General features: G+C 33.2%; 1 protein-coding gene across 2 annotated transcripts in view; it reads left to right on the top strand.

The window, feature by feature from the left end:
- Window positions 1-12486, top strand: part of LOC150107481 (nucleolar transcription factor 1-A-like) — a 554391-nt gene extending 541905 nt beyond the window's left edge. For both annotated transcript variants that reach the window (XM_090391894.1, XM_090391895.1), the window contains one exon: window positions 10694-12486. In XM_090391894.1, coding sequence (XP_090248020.1) covers window positions 10694-10813 — 120 coding nt within the window. In that variant the 3' untranslated portion in view covers window positions 10814-12486. The remainder of the gene's footprint in view (window positions 1-10693) is intronic.
- The last annotated feature ends 4448 nt before the right edge of the window (window positions 12487-16934 follow it).

Raw genomic sequence — 16934 nt, 5'->3', positions numbered from 1 at the left:
ATACTTTGTATTTTCTTCTTCCCTCTTCAGTGTTTACATTTTTCCATCTTCTTCTTTCTTCCATTTTTCTTATCATTTCATTTGTAATCCATGGCTTTTTTAATTCTTTTCTCTTCCACAAAACCTATCTCTTCAGCAGCTGTTTCATATATCAAGTTTTTCAGGTTGATTCCATTTTGCATTAACATCCATAGTTTCTTCAGATATATTCTCTTTGTTCCTTATTTTATTTTCCAGTTCTTCTCTGAATTTCCTACCTGCATCTCCTTTGAGTTTTGCTAGGTTCCACCTTTTCTTCCTTTTACCTTTGTTTATTTTCTTATATCGTATTCTTAATTCCATAACAAGCAAATTATGGTCTGAATCAATATCAGCTCCTGGATATGTTGATATCCTTTTTACACTGTTTCTGTACCTGTTTTGTATTAACATATAATCAATCTGGTATCTTGCGATATCACCTGGCATTTTCCATGTATATCTTCTTCTCTTTGGAAGTTTAAACCAAGTATTACCAATGATTAGTTTGTGTCTTTTACAAAACTCGATAAGTCTTTCACCTCTCTCATTCCTTTTTCCAAGGCCATATCTTCCTGTTATTCCCTTCTCTACCTTTTCACCTACCACCGCATTTCAGTCTCCCATCCAGATGGTACACCTTTTAGTTCTGTCTTCTTCCATTATCTCTTCTATTTGATTATATATCTCTTCTATTTCATTTTCATCATGGTGACTTGTGGGCATATATATCTGTATAATCATTATCTCCACAGTCTTTGCTTTCAGTTTAATCATAATCACCCTGTCACTTTTATATATTATTTTTTCTGTTGAATTTTTAACCTTTTCATTCAAAACAAATGCTACTCCATTTTCCCCCTGTGTTCTACAGGAACATATAATTCTATAACCATTACTTTCAAAATCTCCTATATCTTCCCATCTGACTTCACTTAGACCAACTACATCCAATTTATTCCTCTCCATTTCTTTCTTCAAGTTCTCTAATTTACCAGCTCTTAACATTGTTCTTACATTCCGAGTTGCAACATGTATAGTTTCTATCTCATTCTCTCTTGGATGTCTTATTTTCTTCCCATTTTCCTCAATACTTGGGATTCCATCCTCATTGTCCATTTGAGGATTTCGTAGGTTAACAACCTGATAAGCCTCATTTCTTCTTCTGCTGGGCATGACATCCATCGTTTGCCGATAGACCCCATTTTTGCAGTTGTAGAAACTAAATTTGCCGAGTTCATCGTATTTCTTGGAAATAATACTGAGGTGGTTTCCCGTTGCCTTCCTCAGGAAACCATTATGTTTCAAACCTGGGAGAGCAGCAGACTCCCACTGCTTAAAATAGGCTACTCCTCTCACTACTAAAGGTAGAAAATAAATAGAAAAGATTCACCCCTAGCCCTCGAATTACTCTAATAGCATTGGGGGGGAAGGAACAAGAACAAGAGAGGAAGTATAAAGAAAGAAGATAGTGACCAGTCTACAGATCATATAACAGATGTACATTACATGAAGTAAGGCATGGTCCAGCATCAGGTACCTCGGGTTTGCCATTCCCGTACTCACTAGAGTGAGCCCTTGATCCAGTTTCAGCTTCTTCACCATGGCTATTTCTCTCCTTGCTTATGATTATTAAACCTCATCATTGCTCTTTAAACCATATCTGATATATAACTTTTCTTTTTAATGTGGTTCTTGCTTTGGTTCATCCATTGCACGGTAATTAATCCCATACAATTTTTTTCTCCTTAAGTTTAGGAGTTAGTTAAATATAGCTTCCTTCGGACACTCTTCAACTACTCTGCTTCAAGCTGCATTTTTCAGTTGATCATAAACTTTCCTTATAGCTGACCTAATTGGCTGAGTGGTTAAGGCATCTGCTTTCCAACCAGCATGGGCTTTAAATCCTACCATGGGCATGGATGTTTATGATTGTCTTTACGTGGAAGATGAATTCCATAGTCTGGTGCAAGTCTACTACTGCCTTGCTTATTTGAGATCTGTAGAAGTGATTTGAAAAAGTTTGATGTTACTTAGAGCAGGGTTTCTGGACTATGAAAATAGCAAAAAAATAAAAGAATAATAAAATAAATAAATCAGCTAACTCCTTTTATTCCCTTATAGGAAGCAGGCGAAGCCTTTAAACCCTATCTAGTTTTGGAGTCTGACTGGACAGTTCAGTCTCTACTGGTAGCCAATCAGAGATAGCAGGCCCACAACTATCACTACTTATGAGCAGCAACCAATGAAGAGATGGGAAAACACGTGCTGCCATCTCTTGGTACATATCCATAACAGGATGTGTTACTGTCTAAGGTCGATTTTCTCAAGTTTCCTGGATAAAAAACCCACTTTCCCATGCCAGAGATCGACTAACTCAGGAACCGGTCGAAGAAATGCTTAGAAAAAATTCCAGTCGATGATGTGACTTGAACTTAAGTCTATCTTTGGACAGCCTAATGCAGAGGATGCAAGTGGCATTTCCACTGAGCTACACAGGCTACCTTAAAACGATAATAATGATAACTATTATTATGTGACACCTCCAGGGAGTCCAAAGACTCATCGAGGGAGAGTGTGCCAACAGCATCGAATGATTGATTCCCTTCCAACTACTAACCGTGCTCAAACTTGCTTTTTTTTTTTTTTTTTTTTTTTTTTTTTTTTTTTTTTTTTGTGAGCCATTAGTAACAGAGGCTCTACCAGTCGACCAACCTTTGCTGGCAATAAATAAATAATTTTTTAAAAAAATCCTTAGCCTGTCCACAGTACTGATGTACTATACATTTACAACTTTTCGTACTCCTGCATCAAAATTCTCGTATGCATTGTCCCCTCTGAAGTTAAAATTGCATGGTTGCACTCACCAGCTAGAGCATAATAATTATCTAATTTATTGACAGATTAGCAAACAATTTACCAGATCTGGTGTTCTTGTATCTAGAGTCCCTTCCATTACATTCTGCTTAAGATACTGTACACCCACAGATGCAAGATACTTCTGCACATGTCAGAAGAAGGAGAATCCATTATGATATTAGGGTAATCAATGTGTATCGTAGGATGAGTGTTTTTTATTATTATATATCGTAAAATTAGTTTTTCTTTTATGAAAATTCTAGTTCTTAAAGTGGTAACTATTTTACTTGTACAACAGTTGGAAAATTTATGTATAAAACATGTGATTTCGCATGTTGGTGACCAATTCATACATCCTTTATTTCTTTCTTCCTTGAGCTTGAATTGACTATTTTTGGCTCAATGCCCTGGTTCTATTGTGTGGGTGTACAATAGTTATCGCTTGGTAATTCTATAAATTCTGTTTCTTTTGTCCCACGTGCTTTCTCCTCTTTGTAGTCTCTATCCCCATTGTGGAAATTGTCAATAATGATAGTCCTTTCTCTTTCTATAAAATGTATTATCTTGTGCAATCACATTCCACTTCAGATGATCCTCTTTTGTAGCAGTACCCCATTGTATAATGCTCTGGTTGGATTTAATTCCTTTGCAGTTATTAGCAGTGTGTCACCATCTTTTCTATCTTGTCTGACCTCTCTGAATATACTGAGCCTATTAAATTCTATTCCCATAAGGATTTCTTCTTCTTATAGATCTCACTAATGCCAATATTTTGTCATGCTACATCTACCCATACTAAAAATTTCTCACTTTATTCCTGATACCTTTTGGTATTAGTACATATGCATGATACATAACCACCTAACTAATGAGTATTCAGGTAATTCATGCCATTTGATTCCACAAATAAATCTCTTCCCCGTTCTCCCCCCCACCTCCACAGTTTTTGCTTTTCTTTCTTGACAAAACTAGCTGACCATTCCTAGCATCATCTCTAAAAAACTGGCATTTTCTCTCTCTCACTTACTGTGTCATTCATTTTAATTTAATGCACACATGTATGCTTTCATGTAACCATCCATGCATATCTAGTTTCCTTGACTTTCACAGATATTCACTCTTCAATGAATGAAAGTTTTTCCAAGCACCTTTCTCTAAACCAATGCAAATATGTATGGTGATAATTAGTGTCTATAAAAAAGCAGGTCATAATGGCATGAATCAATTACCAATTCTAAATAAGAGATATCAAAACATATACTTTATTATCCGTCATATTAATAACAGAATCACTTACGTTAATTTAAATGTCTTTATTTGTAAAATTCTCGACTAAGTTTCATAAGCCATTTTCAATACAAAAAAGAGAACAATGATTCAGTTGAAGTATGTGATATTATGAGCACTCTCAGCTGCAGGAATTAGCTCCACCTACATTGATACAGAAACAAAATAAATTACAATAAACTAATTTAGTTAATAAATTATTTTATTGTAATTCAGTGGAACAGAATTATTATTTTGTTCCACTGAATCCTGTGTTTTGTAGACAATGTATGGCTTGCTAAACCAGATTTCTTGGGTCCTTTAAGTGAAATATATTCCTGATGTTTTTTTGAGTCAAATTTGCATGGAATGCCCAGTCTGTCCATAATAACATAAGCTGCAAGAGTAGGGGATTCTGTAAACTCCAGAATAAGAAAGAAGAGGATATTTAGCTTTAGGAGAGATAAGGAAGGTGTTAAGTTTGCAAACTGGATGGAAAGAAACTTGTAAGTCAATCTGTTGAAGTAGCTTTGCTATTTTTTTCTGAAGGTTCTTTAGCATATGGAATACAAATTCTGGTAATTTCTTCTTGAGGTGGGTTAAGACAATGGCCATAATTATTGATTATTTTGTTGATAGTTTTTGTATTATATCCATTAGAGATAAAGGTAGTTCTGATAATAAACAGTTCTTTGTTTGGAAGAGAATCTGTACAGTGTATTTTATGAGCTCTGTTAACTAAAGATTTGATTATACCATATTTTTGACAAGAGTAATGATGTGAGTTAGAAACAATGTATTTACCAGTATGAATTGGTTTTCTGTATACTGAGAACTGCAGGCTACCATTTGGTTGACGTGGAATTAGAACATCCAGAAAAGGAAGACAATTGTTATCTTCTACTTCCAGGATAAATTTCATTTCTTGGGTTTATTGGATTAATTTTTTCAAGAAATTCATGAAGATCAGACAAGGAGTTCCATATAGCAAAAACATCATCAGCATATCTATACCAAATCACTGGTTTAGGTGAAAAAACATCCAAAATATGTTGTTTAAAATGTTCCATAAAGTAATTAGCTAGCATTGGGAAAAGGGGAGAGACCCAAAAGTTGTTACTTCTATCTATTTGTACAGTTTGTTCTGGCAACTAAAGTATCCTGAATTAATGACAAAGTCAAATAATTTTACAATATCAGGAGGAAAGTCATTATGAAGTAATTCAGTCGTATCTGTCAGAGGGATATTTGTAAAGAGTGAGACTACATTAAAACTTACTAGAAGATTTGTGAGTTGCAAGGCTAATCCTGAAATTTTATTTTTAAAATTTATTGAATTTTTTATGCAAGAAGCAGAGTTTCCTGTAAATGCAGAATGAACGTTAGATTTATATTTTGAGAGTTTATAAGTCGGACATTGTATTCAGTTTACAATAGGTCTTAGCAACACATTTTTTTATGTAATTTAGGAAGGCCATACAGTCTTCAAGCAATAGCATTATGAATTTTCAGCCTGTTTACTTTTCTTCATCCTAAGAATGAACTTTGTGCAAGAGGCTGTTAAGTTTATTGATTTGTGATTGAGTTGGATCTCTATCAGTGCTTCTATACATAGAATGATCTCAAATTAGAAGATTAAGTTTTCTAAAATAAAATTGTTCTTATCATGAACTACAACTGCACGACCTACATCTGCCTTAGTAATAACTGTGTTCTTATAACATTTTAGAGAAAATAAGGCTTGAGTTTCTTTTTTTAGAGAAATTTTTTCAGGTGATATTGATTTGAATAAAATATACGCTGTTGAAATTTGATTTTACTTGCTAAATTATATGATTGGTCACAAAGGCCTTTATCTATATTATACATAAAATCCATGAGCGGAATGGTGTTTGGAACTACTGCATAGTCTAATCTTTTGGATAATACTGATATTTCATCATTAGATAGAGGATGGCCTGAAATATTAATGACATTTTTTGAGGAGTCAAACTGGTTATTAATACACCTATTTTTATTATTCAGTAGACGTTGAACCTTCTGAATATGATGCTGTTTAACTGACAGAAAAACTTTATTAGCTGAGTCCAAAGAAATCTTGTAAAAGGTATCAAATTCTTCAACAGATAATATATTAGATAAATCAGTCATAATAAAATCAGTATTATGATTGATAAAAAAATAACAGTTTCTTTGTTTCTTGGATCTGATTAGTTAGCAATGAAAAACTTACACTTCTGAAAATGCAATGTGCTTGAGGTAAATGATGAATTCTTCCTCTTACATCTCAGTTTTTAGAAAAATATACTTTATTAATTTATTAATAAAATATATTATTGATTAATTAACAAATTGCTGTACCCTCAAGGATATTATGATAATACTATATGAAAGTTTGTATCATTACTAACGTCTTATCAACAGTTTTCCTCCAAATTAATCATTCATCTACCAAGTCACTTATATTTTGTTCTTCTAAGGCACTTGTTACTGTATCAATGCCCTAGATCTTGTTCTTCCTTGGGATCTGTTTTCTGCCATCCTTGGCAACAAACAAAAAAAAAAAAAACTTGGTTTGATAACCATTCCTTTCAGATTCTGTTTAAGTGACCATGCTGGCTTACATTAGATGATCTAATATTCATAAATGCTAACAGTGTCAAGTTCCTTCCTGATATCCACATGTTTAATATGATTTTGACACTGGAATTTTTTCAGGCATTAGAGAGGCAGCTTGACACAAAGAAAAATGAAAAGTTGGTCCTTGTTGGAAATCTAAACAGGCATGTAGGAAATGATTACCAGATATATAAAAATACTTTGGGAAAATTTTGAGCAAAGAATAAACCTAATAATAATGGTAAATGCTTGCTACATTTCTGTTGGATCATTGGGGGGGGGGGGATATTAACAGTGACACCTGTCATACAGATACAGTATCACTTTAACTTTCAACTTTTCCTTCTAGCAAAGAATGCATACTGGCACCTAATGTTCGGGGGGGGGGGGGGTACACACGCTGGTTCAGGATATGAACTAGTTATTACTAATAACATATTCCAACATAAAGATGTGCACAAATTCAAAACCAGAGAAGAAGCAAAAAAATAAGAAATATCTCATTGACTGTTATTGTTGATTGTGATCTTTTATGCTGGTTCAGGGCACAAGTATGCAGAAGTTTTCATAATCAGAAGTGATCACCATTTATTTTTTGAGTAGGTTACAACTATATATCATAATGAAAAGAAAGTTTTTTAAAAAATCAAAAGTTGAGCAAATTTCAAAGTGAACTGTAGATTGAAATTCACAAATATCGTTCAAGAAAAACTGAATGATTTTGAAAACAAGAGCTAACCTTGCAGATTCATTGGCAAATCTTGAAGAAAACATTGATTACTTCGGACAGAGAGGCATGTGGTGTTGCTTGCAAGGATAGAAAAATCAGAATGCCATGGTGGAGGAAGTTAAAGAGTCATTCAAGGAAAAGAAGAAAGTGTATTAAAAGATCCATGCAAGTAAGTCAGCATGTGCTCTAAAAGAATACAGAGAAAAATATAAGAAAGCAAAGCAAATGTGAAACTGGCTAAACAAAAGAAGTAACCAAAAGACTTTGATAAGAAATAGAAAATAAATATCAGAAATGTGGAAATATTCCAGAACTTAAAAAAATGCTTAGAAATGGAGGAAAAGTTACTGCAGAAGGAATCAGAGATGATAAAGGTGACATGAAAACTGTGGATAGAATATTCTAGATGTCTGAAGTAATTACTTTGAAAGATGGCTAAATGAAGCAAAAAAGTGACAGCATGGTGGTATACATTCAGCACATCAGGAGTGCATAAAATTATTTGGCCTGTGTGTGGGGGGGAGAGGGTCTAACACACGACACTCGCATTATTAGCACAATGCTCTAACCCAGCGCTTCCCAAACTGTGGGCCGCGGCCCCCTTGGGAGCCGTAGGTTTTGTTGAGGGGGGGCGCGAAATAATGAAAACAAATTTGAAATGTTTTAAGACTAAGTAGATTTTTTTATTTTAAAAGAAACGTATTTAACTTATTTTATTTTTTGTTATTTTTTATATTTTAATGGAAAAATTCACACATTGGTGCTGCGTATTTCAGCGCTTAATGAATATTGGTAAATATTGCTTATTCATGTGTTTCATTTCAAAGCAGTGGTTAATTGTATTTTTTTACTTTGAATGCTCTCCAGGGAAGCTCCAAATCTTCCTGTCCCTTTCATCAATCAGGGACTGTTGATATTGACTTTATATACATATCAAAACTCGTTTTATATTATCACTGTCATCCGAGCTAGCTTTCTGTTACCAATAAAAGTTTCGCATATACTTCACACATGAAAAAAAGCTTAAACAAGTTCATGTGGAGATATAGTAACTCGCTTGCAGTGGTAAACAACACGCCCTCCCTAACAGCCACTATACTGCAGAGGCAAAAAAAACGAGTACTTTTATTATGCCAGTGAAAAAGGTATGAGGAGTCTGTGTAATATAGTTCTCAACAAATAGTGCAATTAGAGACAACTGGGATAAAAACACACTAATTAATGAATCACATGTCCACTCATACAGAAACTATGCTGTATAGACTGAAACAAAACCATATGTTGCATGGGCAAACACAGTATCTAACTAAAAACTATTGTTATTAATTAGATGTGTGTGAGTTCGATTTCCCAAGGCAGCAATAAAATTCAACCAAACGTGTTAAAATTCATAAAAGTGTTAAAACTAAGTAATATATATATATATATATAATGAATGTTATGGCAGTTTTGCATATGGAATTCGGTTGAAGAGAGTTAGCATTTCAACTCAATTGTCAGCTATGCTTTTATCTTTTGGTTGTGCAATCTTTTGTTACTACCGCACCAATCATATGCACGTTTTAATAACCTGCCTTTGCTGTCTGTTTCGCATTAGGCTTAATTACCATAAAGGGAGAAAAGTCACAAAAGAGAAAAATGTTCCTGGTCCGATTCAAGTAATATTCACTAATTTCATGTTATCAGTCTGTGGTGTGCCAGTATCGGTAAGTGGTGATATTATTTGATCTATTCTACGTTTAAAAAAATTTAACCCTGAGATGGATAAGTGGCTGATAAAAAATAAAAAAAAATTCCCGCGAACAATCAGAAGAAGCAGAAACAGACTCAAAAAAAAAAAAAGGACATTATTTCATATTTTACCAGAACAGCCCACATCGTCTTCAGAACCAAATGGTAAGAGGCAAAAAATGTAATACATGCATTTGATTTTTGCAATATTCGCTGTGTATGTTTTGTATTGAATATAAATACAATAAATATTATAATAATACATCTGTCTATTACGATTTTTTTTTCGAGAGGGGGGGGTATGAAATATTTTAATTTTGCAAAGGGAGCCCTGACATCCAGAAGTTTGGGAAGCACTACTCTAACCAACTGAGCTAACAGGCCGCTTTTTTGCAGTACTTCATGAAAACCTTGCTTTCTCCACGATCCTTATTATATTATTTTTTTTATTGCAGAAATTTGTATGATGATTAATTTAATATATCTTAATATATTAAAATTTACCATTTTATTCAATCATTTACAGGCATCCAACTCATGAAGCTTATGCTTATCTCTTCACTCATTATCAAGGCCTTTTTTTTTTTTTTCATCAGTTCCTGAGTAGGGTATTTAATATCTGTCTTACTTTTCCAAAACTATCTGCCTTAGTTCACTTCCTAAAATATGTATTGCGTTCCTTTTGATACCTCAGCCATGCATTATTCTCTTTTCACCATAAATAGCAGTAATCTAGCCACTATATTTAATATCTGGTATATAGTATTTTTAATTTGGGGGGGGGGGATGATTAGGCCTTCTCTCAACCCTTCTCCTCTATTTGCATTTGAGAATAGCATCATGTTTCAGTTCAGTAATTTGATTTCTATTTTTTAAACCAGTCCTTAGTTTGAGACTGATGAAAAAATAATTTTATTTTTTTTGTTATAATTCCATTTTTATTGGCAAAATAATTTTAAATTATCATTCCTCCTCTCTGGCATGATTAACTTAATGGAATGATGTATTTAAGGTTTGCTATTTAAATATTATTGTATTTTAATTGGATTATTTTACTGGACAAATTAAGAAAACCAAAGTTATCTACAACACACATGCCAAAAAAACTTGAGGTTCAGTTGTTAATGATAATAAATAGTTCCACTCTACAAGAATGCAGTTACAAAATACATCTTTTTGATTTTATTTACCGTTTCCTTAATTGTTTTAATTCAAGTAAATAAGTTTAAGTGATTACATGCTATATTATAATATGAATAGTAATTTGAAATTAAGATCTCTACATTAATTTTGTTATGATTTGCTATATGTAAAAAAAGTCAAGGGCAAGTTCATGCTGTTTATCCAATGCTCTTATCCAATTTACCTTTTTTTTCCCTTCATAAGAATAAATTTTTATATTAATTTATAAAAAAAATTACTTATAATTTCTTAGCAAGTCTGTTATTGATTATTACTCTATAATTGCAGGATGGTGTTGAAAATGGTAGCAGCACAGGTGACAGTGAAAGTGACAGTGATAGTGGAAGTGATAGTGGCAGTGGCAGCGATGACAGTAGTGAGTCTGGCTCTGAAAGCGAAGAGGAATGATAATTTTAATTGTGTACAACACAGAGTACAGTAATTTGATCTTTTAAATCAAGGCTTCTCTGCACTGAGACCACAAGTGCCTGAGATTATATCAGTGTTTGTTGTCTGATTGGCTTTCATCCCATGATGCCTTCCTACAAGGTTCCTCTTTGGGCACAAAACAGTTCTACTTCTAGAGCACTGTATTCATGAGTTTGTGTAGTAATATGTATGAATGACTTTAGTGCTTTTGGTGTGCTATCAATTAATATTTACAATGGTTACTTTTCAGTAGTTAGGTTTTTGATTATATGCCTGAGTTATTACACTATGCAACTTTACATTGGTAACATAAATTTTATAAATCAAATAATGATTCCTAAAGTGTAGATTATATCAAGGGTCCACATAATTGTGCAGAGAATCTCCTGAAAAGCTGATGTACATAATGATATGTAAAAAAAAAAAGGAGGGGGTGGGTACACACTTTCAGATTTCACACAAGTCCTTGGGCTTGAAAACTTGGGGAATCACAGATTTCAAATAGGTCCATTTACAAAACTGTTAGTAAACAGTTTATAATATGAAGGTTAAAAATATATAGAAATTATAAGAAAGTATATTATTCATTCAGTGTTGTGATGCATGGAAGAATTCTTTTATCTTCACACACACACACATGTAATCTTAAGTGAATTGACTAAATACAGCCTTATGCTTTATCTTTTACTATTTTATCTGTTGTTGTGGCAAGTGACATTAATTATGATTTAACCCTTTCCATGAAACTTAGGCTATATTAAATGTGACTAAAGATTTCCAAGTATACATTTTGAAATGTTGAAGTCTGAAATGTGCTAGAACAGAAATTCTGGTCACTGAAAATCTTAACTTACTAAACAGCAAAATACAAAGTTTCTAATTACCGTGTAATATTAACTCAGTTGAACTTGATTATGAAAACAAAAGGTTAGTCAGATAATCTTATATATTCACCAGTCCAAAAGGCAGACAAAGAAGAAGAAAGAAAATAATAAAAAATTGGTCTAAATGAAGGAAAGTTAGCTATTCTCTATCTTCATTTGAGAGAAATAGGCTTACAATAGTAGCTAGTTTCTAATATCAGTGAGAGCAAAGATTCCTGTGATCTGTAACATGAGGTGGAAGGAAAGATAACTCCATGTATCCAGTAAAGTTAGTAACCTGTTAACATTGATGGTATTACTGAAAAAAGAGCATGGGTAGTGACCCCCCCCCCAATAATGTATAACATCATACATGTCCACTAGGAGATGTGTTTTATGGGAAATACTAAGGATAGTGATAAGAGCTTACTCCACCTTTACTATGAGTTGCTCTCATGAAAGGTTTGCTTATGCTTAGATCCGCCAAAACTTTTATAGTTTCTGTATTCAGCACGAAACTCTTGTAGTTTCTCTATTCGGCTTTGAAGTAATGTTGGATTCAATATCCATTTAATTTGAATAATTGATGGTATCAGTTAATTATTTCATTGTTATAGATTCACTGATTTACAGACTTAAATGTTTTTCCAGTATATTGAAGAAGATATTTTTAACAGAACTTCTATATAATTTGGTACACTTTTTTGTAGGAATCGGAAACCTGCAAACTGTTCAGTGGGTAACCAATCAGCAGAAATGTTCATTTTGTAGCATGAACCAGAAAATACCCAGCCAGCTAGTATGTTCATGGAAATATTCATACACTTAGTGTATGAATATTTCATACACTAAGTGTATGAATATTTCCACTGAGGCTCATTTAATTTATATAGTTGTGCAACCATCAGTTAAGTAGTCTATGATATTCACTTGAATTTCAGAGCATATCACTTTTAATTTGAACATTTTACTAATTTTTTTTCATAAGTAACAAATATTGTAACAATACAGTATTCATGCTGTAGCAATATTTAAAAATCAAACCATTTAAAAAACAAGTGAACCCTGTAAATAAGTTTAATAACTATTACATTTAATGCATAATACACTTGACATTTTTAGAATTTATGCATAAGCACTTTCAAAAGCTTATATACTTTACAAATGCAAAGACATCATTGCCTGTGTATGGATAATAGTGCAGTACATTGTTGAATGCTGTATATAACTTATACTGTAATTTTGGTAGTTGAACTAGAATTTTTTTTTCTATATATACTCAGCATTGATTTTCATATTTTATGCAATCTCATTTGACATTTCCAGAATGGTTCAGTATCTCGACAATCTCAAGAGGTTTCAGATTGAAACGAAATTGTGAAAGACTATTCTTGAATTTGCTTTGAGATATTGAAACATCTCAAGAATAATAAAGATGATGGGATGAAATTACATATTTAAAAATTAGTATTCCTTAGATCAAATCTTTCAGTAAACAACCCAGATCACTGTATCAAACAAGCAGTTACATTGCAGCATTAACTGTCACTTGCTTAATGGCTGATCATATATATCTCTTTATTTAATGCGAGTGCTCTGTTAAGTACCGAGTTTATAAATTCTAGGAAAATGTCAGATGTATTAGAGATGATATTTAATAGTCATTAAATTGATTTATAATCTCACTTCTTTTTCAAGTGATTCTCCAGATATCTTCACAGTAGTCTCTTGTAAGCTGAAGTATTTGTGGTGCCACAACTTCTTTGAATAGATTAATATTGAATGAATTAAGAGTGTTGAATTATATGGGAATAGACTATATTTATTCTTTTAAATATTATCTGCATTTTTTTTTTTTAATTAGCAAGATTCATTTGGGAGAGGAGAATAGCCTCTGTTTATGAATATATTCTGAGTTTTATTTGTCTGTATTTCAGTAGAATATTTAATGGAATTGTGTATTTGGATGTTGAGCACTACTTCTGTTAACAAATAAGAATTTGTTAACAGAAGCAGTGTCTGAATAGTACTGAAGATGATTTACAATTGCACCTGTGAACAGATTTGTCAAAGTTTTTTTTTTTTTTGGCCCTCATGTTGCTTTTAATCTGCTTTAATTTTATTGAATAGATTCAAATTTTCCGTTATGAAAATATCATTTATGTCATGTTGTATATATAAATAATATAAACATCTCAATGACAGTAAAGTTAAAGGAATGCAATTACACATCTCCTGTGTAAAGTAAAAGCACACTTTCATTAAGAAATGTAGCAACCATAGTATTTACAAAGATTTTAGATTTATCCTTTATCATAATTTGTTATCCCGATGTAACAAAATTGTTATAGGATGTCATTTAAATTTAAGCTTGAAATTTTTATTGTTATATTTTTTATGTGAATCCTGCTCATGAAGAGTTGTAGACCCACTGTACATTTAGTACTCTTGATGGGCTTAAATAATCTAGAAACCATGCTAAATTAGAGACCAAGCATTGTACTTTTTCAGAGCCACTTCAATCAATAAGCAGAGATGGTTTCACACTAGATATTGAAAATCATTTGCTACCAAAGAATTTCACAAAAATCCATGTGCCTGAAACCTGTTTTGTGCTTCTTTTTTAGAAGGATACTTATTTCTTAGATTTCTAATCATTTTATTATATATTTACTTATAGCAGATCTTAGTTACTATATTTGCAAATACAATACTATAACTATAGTCAACCCATTTAAGTAAACATTTAATAAAATTCTAAAATACCTGTAAAAATATTCTTCACTACAAGAAGAGAAGCTTAAAACGCTTCCATGAAGCTCTTAACTTTACCAATCAAAGCACCTTCCCTTTTGTTCCCACCTCAGGTGGACTGTGGAAATATCATTAACCTTTGTTTCTAGCCCAAATTAATAATAAATAGTTAGCTCTCATTTCTCTACCATTTATGTAAGATTGGCAAATGATAATGATGTGTTGCATCATGGCATAAATTTATATTAGCTGTTATTTCTTCACCTGTGATCATAGTGATAATTTAAAATATATGTTTACAAATGGTTCTAAGTTAACTAGTCATGAACATCTGAAAATACAGTGCTCCTCAAACAAATTAGGCAGTGACACTGGATAGACAAAAATTATCAAGTAGCTTCCTCTTATTATTATTTATTATTATTATTAACACCAGACCTCCATGGAGTCAAAGGACTCATCATGAGTGGCAAACAGTGTTACACACACACACAAAGCCCATCAAACCATGCTTTAAACTTACCCAATGTATCTGCATGCACCACAATGTCAGGCAAAACATTCCACTGACCAGCCACTCTCCATGCAAATAACCTATTCCTTCCACCTCTGCTCACACCTTCTTTATATAACTTCCAGGTATGTCTCCTTGTTCTATCCCATCTCTCATTCTATAAAAAATGTCTCATCATATCCTCTCTCTTCCTCATATTCACTAGGCTTTGCAAACTGCACTCCCTCAATCTATCCTCATGGGCCTATATCCCAAAGACTAGTTACAACCTTGGTCAGCTTCTCTGGACTGTATGCAATATATCCTCATCACCATGAAAACCAGGGAACCAAATCTGTGCACAGTAATCATACAAAACCTGATCAAGGCCTTATGCATGGAACCAGAATCTTTTTATTTCTACAAGTTAAGGCCCTCCGCATCATTGCCATAATCATTGGTGGTGGACAAGTATCTGAAGTTCAGAGGTCACATTGCACAAATTATGTCTTCACAACTTGTGCAATGTGACCTCTGAACTTCATATACTTGTCCACCACCACTGCAGGGCCTCTTATCTCCTTAACTTCCTCCATAATTTCTCTACCAAGTGCATACTTTACATCCAATTGTTGCCTACCAAATTTCTGAACCCTACACTTGGCGACATTGAATTGACAGTTCCATACAGCCCATGCATACAATCCATTCAAATCCTGTAAGGCCACAATATCTGCTTGATTCCTTATCACTCTCCTCAGTATCTCCTTAACTTCCTCCAAAATTTCTCTACCAAGTGCATATTTTGCATCCAATTGTTGCCTACCAAATTTCTGAACCCTACACTTGGTAACATTGAATTGACAGTTCCATACTGTTGCCCATGCATACAATCCATTCAAATCCTGTAAGACCACAACATTTGCTTGATTCCTTCTCACTCTCCTCAGTTTTGCATCATCTACAAATAGTAGTATATCACCAGTTAAACCTATCCCAGTATCATTAATATACAAATTAAATAACAACAATGGTCCCAAAACTAACACTTGTGGCACATCACTAGCAACTTTCCTCTTTCGAGATAGTGTCCCCACATACTTGCTGCTGATACCTATCCAATAGCCATTCAGCTATCTGACTCACTAGTCTGTCATCCAATCTTATCTGCTTCAATTTAGTGACCTTGATGTTATTTAATTTGTATATTAATGATTAAAGATACATTCGCTACCTTAACTATAACTCCAGGTATATGTAATATTTTGCCTTACTTCTACTCCTTTGGGACTTGTGCTGTGGCAAGACTTTTGTTAAATAAGTAGGCAATCTTTGAAAAGAATAAAACAAGTAAGTAATCCCATCAGTGTTAAGAAAGTAATGATTATTTATTATTATTATTATTACGTGACACCTCCAGGGAGTCCAAAGGCTCATCGAGAGAGGGCACCTACTCTACAACTCTCCATCTCCACTAACTGCAGTGAACCTTATCATCTACACCAATGCCATCTACTGCCCACCACCACTAGTATTTTCACAGGCAATCACAAACATCCATGCCCAAGTTGGGATTCGAACCCACAGCCTTTTGGCTGGAGAACGGATATGCTAACCACTCAGCTAACCAGGCTGGCATTTTAGATATATGACTGCATTAATCAGTTCCTCTGGATCACTGAAAATTGCACCATGATAATGGAATTTTAGCTATCAGTAATAAAAGCAACATGCATATTTACTTCAATTACTCTTGATACTGATTTCCTGATAAGAAAAAGTCTGCTTTTTCATGAGCATCTCTTTCTGTTTTCTTTACAAATAAATGAATGGAAGGCCTAAATTCATTTAAGACATCTGCATTTCAGTTACTTATTATTATTGAATTCATCTAAAGATTTTTTTAGTGATCTACAAGAATACAAGAAAGTTCTAGCACATACATAGACTATATTTGTAACTTCAATGTTTATTCCAACAAGTTTATCCT

This window comes from Typopeltis vanoorti, chromosome 4, assembly GCF_054136105.1.
Source record: "Typopeltis vanoorti isolate ZY-2024b chromosome 4, IOZ_Tvanoo_1.0, whole genome shotgun sequence".
Taxonomy (NCBI): Eukaryota; Metazoa; Arthropoda; class Arachnida; order Uropygi; family Thelyphonidae; genus Typopeltis; species Typopeltis vanoorti.
The sequence above is the reverse complement of the archived record's forward strand: the minus strand, read 5'-3'. Positions and strand labels throughout refer to the sequence as shown.